This window comes from Procambarus clarkii, chromosome 37, assembly GCF_040958095.1.
Source record: "Procambarus clarkii isolate CNS0578487 chromosome 37, FALCON_Pclarkii_2.0, whole genome shotgun sequence".
Lineage (NCBI taxonomy): Eukaryota > Metazoa > Arthropoda > Malacostraca > Decapoda > Cambaridae > Procambarus > Procambarus clarkii.
Genome location: NC_091186.1, coordinates 29,027,326 through 29,032,682, shown reverse-complemented (window position 1 = coordinate 29,032,682; position 5,357 = coordinate 29,027,326). Strand labels below are relative to the sequence as shown.

Genomic DNA, 5,357 nt, shown 5'->3' with positions numbered 1-5,357 from the left:
AAAATACTCCTCTTTTACGAATTTTTCGCCAACGAGAGAATACTACACGCTCCCACATATATCAAACTGTTGCCCGCAGCGTAGAGAATGCTCGGGAAAAGTGAATATGACTCTTACAGCAGGCGTGGGAGAAATATAAAGGGGGGGAACACCGTCAATATATATATATATATATATATATATATATATATATGTCGTACCTAGTAGCCAGAACGCACTTCTCAGCCTACTATGCAAGGCCCGATTTGCCTAATAAGCCAAGTTTTCATGAATTAGTTGTTTTTCCACTACCTAACCTACCTAACCTAACCTAACTTAACTTTTTTGGTTACCTAACCTAACCTAACTTATAAAGATAGGTTAGGTTAGGTTAGGTAGGGTTGGTTAGGTTCGGTCAAATATCTACGTTAATTGTAACTCCAATAAAAAAAAATTAACCTCATACATAATGAAATGGGTAGCTTTATCATTTCATAAGAAAAAAATTAGGGAAAATATATTAATTCATGAAAACTTGGCTTATTAGGCAAATCGGGCCTTGCATAGTAGGCTGAGAAGTGCGTTCTGGCTACTAGGTACGACATATATATATATATATATATATATATATATATATATAAATACATTATATATATATATATATATATATATATATATATATATATATATATATATATATATATATATATATATATATATATATATATATATATATATATGCAAACAAGCCTGAATGGTCCCCAGGACTATATACAACTGAAAACTCACACCCCAGAAGTGACTCGAACCCATACTCCCACAACTGGTATGTACAGGGACGCCTTAATCCGCTTGACCATCACGACCGGACAAAAGGAAGTGATAGCCGAGGCTATATGAACCACTTCCCCGCCGGCACTCGGATGGTAATCTTGGGCATAGCATTTTATCAAATCACCTCATTCTTTGGGGCACACGTGAGGAACACAAATGCAAACAAGCCTGAATGGTCCCCAGGACTATATACAACTGAAAACTCACACCCCAGAAGTGACTCGAACCCATACTCCCACAACTGGTATGTACAGGGACGCCTTAATCCGCTTGACCATCACGACCGGACAAAAGGAAGTGATAGCCGAGGCTATATGAACCACTTCCCCGCCGGCACTCGGATGGTAATCTTGGGCATAGCATTTTATCAAATCACCTCATTCTTTGGGGCACACGTGAGGAACACAAATGCAAACAAGCCTGAATGGTCCCCAGGACTATATACAACTGAAAACTCACACCCCAGAAGTGACTCGAACCCATACTCCCACAACTGGTATGTACAGGGACGCCTTAATCCGCTTGACCATCACGACCGGACAAAAGGAAGTGATAGCCGAGGCTATATGAACCACTTCCCCGCCGGCACTCGGATGGTAATCTTGGGCATAGCATTTTATCAAATCACCTCATTCTTTGGGGCACACGTGAGGAACACAAATGCAAACAAGCCTGAATGGTCCCCAGGACTATATACAACTGAAAACTCACACCCCAGAAGTGACTCGAACCCATACTCCCACAACTGGTATGTACAGGGACGCCTTAATCCGCTTGACCATCACGACCGGACAAAAGGAAGTGATAGCCGAGGCTATATGAACCACTTCCCCGCCGGCACTCGGATGGTAATCTTGGGCATAGCATTTTATCAAATCACCTCATTCTTTGGGGCACACGTGAGGAACACAAATGCAAACAAGCCTGAATGGTCCCCAGGACTATATACAACTGAAAACTCACACCCCAGAAGTGACTCGAACCCATACTCCCACAACTGGTATGTACAGGGACGCCTTAATCCGCTTGACCATCACGACCGGACAAAAGGAAGTGATAGCCGAGGCTATATGAACCACTTCCCCGCCGGCACTCGGATGGTAATCTTGGGCATAGCATTTTATCAAATCACCTCATTCTTTGGGGCACACGTGAGGAACACAAATGCAAACAAGCCTGAATGGTCCCCAGGACTATATACAACTGAAAACTCACACCCCAGAAGTGACTCGAACCCATACTCCCACAACTGGTATGTACAGGGACGCCTTAATCCGCTTGACCATCACGACCGGACAAAAGGAAGTGATAGCCGAGGCTATATGAACCACTTCCCCGCCGGCACTCGGATGGTAATCTTGGGCATAGCATTTTATCAAATCACCTCATTCTTTGGGGCACACGTGAGGAACACAAATGCAAACAAGCCTGAATGGTCCCCAGGACTATATACAACTGAAAACTCAGTATGGGAGTATGGGTTCGAGTCACTTCTGGGGTGTGAGTTTTCAGTTGTATATAGTCCTGGGGACCATTCAGGCTTGTTTGCATTTGTGTTCCTCACGTGTGCCCCAAAGAATGAGGTGATTTGATAAAATGCTATGCCCAAGATTACCATCCGAGTGCCGGCGGGGAAGTGGTTCATATAGCCTCGGCTATCACTTCCTTTTGTCCGGTCGTGATGGTCAAGCGGATTAAGGCGTCCCTGTACATACCAGTTGTGGGAGTATGGGTTCGAGTCACTTCTGGGGTGTGAGTTTTCAGTTATATATATATATATATATATATATATATATATATATATATATATATATATATATATATATATATATATATTATATATATATATATATACATATATATATATATATATAATATGCAGTACATGGGTTAATGCCATTGAGCCATGCTTTTAATTTTTATTCATAGCCATTACAAAGCTTTTTTTATTATTAGCTACAATTTGAGCCTTGCCTGAAAGAAATTAGTCAATACTAAATATTATATTTCAATTTTACTCAATATACAATACAAAATACAAGTCCATAATGTTGAGACGCTGACTATTGTATAGTGTCATTAGTACTACAGTAATGTGTTTTTCAGTATCAATTGCATCAGTACTACAGACAATGTCATCAGTATAAGTGTGTTTTTAAACAATATGGTCATCAGCACCTGCATCACTGAATTCTTGATCTTGTAATAGCATTATTGTGCTCTTGAACATCTGTAAAAGATTAACATGTTGCCGGTTCTCTTGCTCACTCATGATTATTTCATCTATTACAGAACTTGGGTTCAAGCTGTTGTGTCCCAGGCTCAGTTCAACTATTATATTAGTGTCTCAACAAAGCATGAGCAATCTGTAGCACATCTTCCTCAAAATCATTCAGTGTACTTCTATTCTCTTCAACCTGTGTTCTTAACTGTCTTAAGGTGTTCTTAAAGTCATCATACTTGGCCTTCTCATTATCATCAGTTACTATTATTTCTTCCATGATGTACATTCGGGTTTCAATTTTATGGGACTTCATATCATGAGAGCATCCATCACTGGTGCATTGCCCATACAAACTACTGAGACAACTTGCCTTTGTTTTCCTCAATACAAGTCCTGTAGCGAGGCCAGTGGCTAAACCAATGCCACATCCAATGCCTGCACCAATTGCAACTCCTACTGGACCACCTAGAACACCCACCTCTGCCCCCATCACTCCTCCAGAAATTAATGAAGTGATAATTCCTGAAAAAACTGCAGTGCCAACCCCAGTACCAGTTCCTGCAACTGCAGCACGAAGATTTTTTGGGTCATCACATATTTTACAACTTTTTTGGCAAGTTTCACAGTTGTGGACATGATACCCACTAGTCATTGGATATTCAGCTTTTACCGGGATCTCTCGTCTTGTTGTTACTGTGATTCTATTTACCTCATCTTCAATTTTCTTGATCTCTTTATGCTTATTATTAATTATGTTGATTATACGATCCATACTCTTTACAACATCTATCATTTCAATTTTTGTTTCTTCAAGTAATTTTTTCTCCAGCAAAAGGTCCCCAGTTCTTTTGAGATTTACTGGAATAGACCTTTGTAGCTCTTCAAAAAATCTGGTATACTCTGCTTGCATCCTGTTCCATCTATACGTAAGGTATGCATGTTTGTGATTCTGGAGGAGACCATCACAAAGTGGATCATATAGAAGCCCGTTGTCAAATTGGTACAAGTTGACAAACTGGACTCCAGCATGTTTCACCACATCAACAACTGCCGAATTGTCATCAGTTGCAAATGTTGCCAGAAGCTGCGTTATATCACCAATATTACTTCCCAGCACTGAAGTAAAGTCTTCTAGCATTTGTATCTGGTATGATGTTACCCTGTTTTGGTTTGCCTTAGCAACTAAGGCAACACAATTAAGGTCATCTATACCACAATTACTTGTCAGGAAAATTGTTAGTCGCTCTATTGGGACTTTATCGTGGTTCATTCTAGTGTCACCAAACCCAGGTGTATCAATCAACATATAATTACACTCAATAGGCATTCCAAGTTGATGGGAGACAATGTAGGCAGTGATATATTCTGTCTGGCTTTCCACTTGGAGGAGATCATCACTTTCAACATAATCTTTCAATTGGAACCTAAAATTATCGTCAAAGTTGACACCTAACAGATGGTTGATCATAGTGTTGAGGACTCTGGTCTTGCCGGCGCCTGTCTCTCCCAGCAGGAGAACCGACTTGATGGGGCCCTCATTCACAGGTCCAATGGACATAACCTGTATCTTGCCATCTTCATCCTTGTGATTAACTTCAGTGTTGATCTCGTAGGTTATGAGTCCTTCCTCGTCTTTCACTTTCACGCAGTAATTCTCAATGAAGTTCTTCTTCAGTTCGGCATTCTCCATCTTGCTGAATTTGTCTGTAAAAATTAGATAGGTTTACCACTTTTTTATTCATAGGATTATAGTGTAATTATTCTGTCTATATGAAGAGCAAAACTTATCACAGAGAGCACATTTCCATGATCAACTGAAAACTCATGTAAATGACAAATCATTATCCAATCTATGGCTTATGAATACATGCAAATGGAAAGCTATACTATAGTATTGCGATTGAGGGCCATGGGACACTGCTTTATTTGATAACATGTAATTACCTGAGTGTAGTTACAGGATGAGTGCTATGCTTGTTATGTCCCATTTTCCCAGTAATCTATCATATAATGCTTTGAAATTACTGATGGTTCTGGCCTCCACCACCTTTTCATTTAGCTTGGTTCCAAACGTCTACCACTGTTTGCGAAAGTGAATTTTTCTTATATTTCTTCAGTAGCTTTGTTTAGTTAGTTCAAATATATGACCTCGTTCTTGAAGTTCCAGGTCTCAGGAATTTTCCCCTATCAATTTTATCAATTACCATTACTATATTGTACATAGTGATCATATCTTCTCTTTTTCTCCGGGTTTTGGCATTTTTAATGCCACTAACCTCTCCTCAGTGCGCTTATCCTTCAGTTCTGGGAGCCACTTAGT

General features: G+C 39.9%; 1 protein-coding gene across 1 annotated transcript; it reads right to left on the bottom strand.

Moving 5' to 3' along the window:
* Positions 1 to 2,720: 2,720 nt before the first annotated feature.
* Positions 2,721 to 4,771, bottom strand: LOC123765806 (uncharacterized). The gene has a single exon (XM_045754569.2). The coding sequence runs from the start codon at positions 4,725 to 4,727 to the stop codon at positions 3,153 to 3,155; it is 1,575 nt and encodes a 524-aa protein (XP_045610525.2). The 5' UTR covers positions 4,728 to 4,771; the 3' UTR covers positions 2,721 to 3,152.
* Between the last annotated feature and the right edge of the window lie 586 nt (positions 4,772 to 5,357).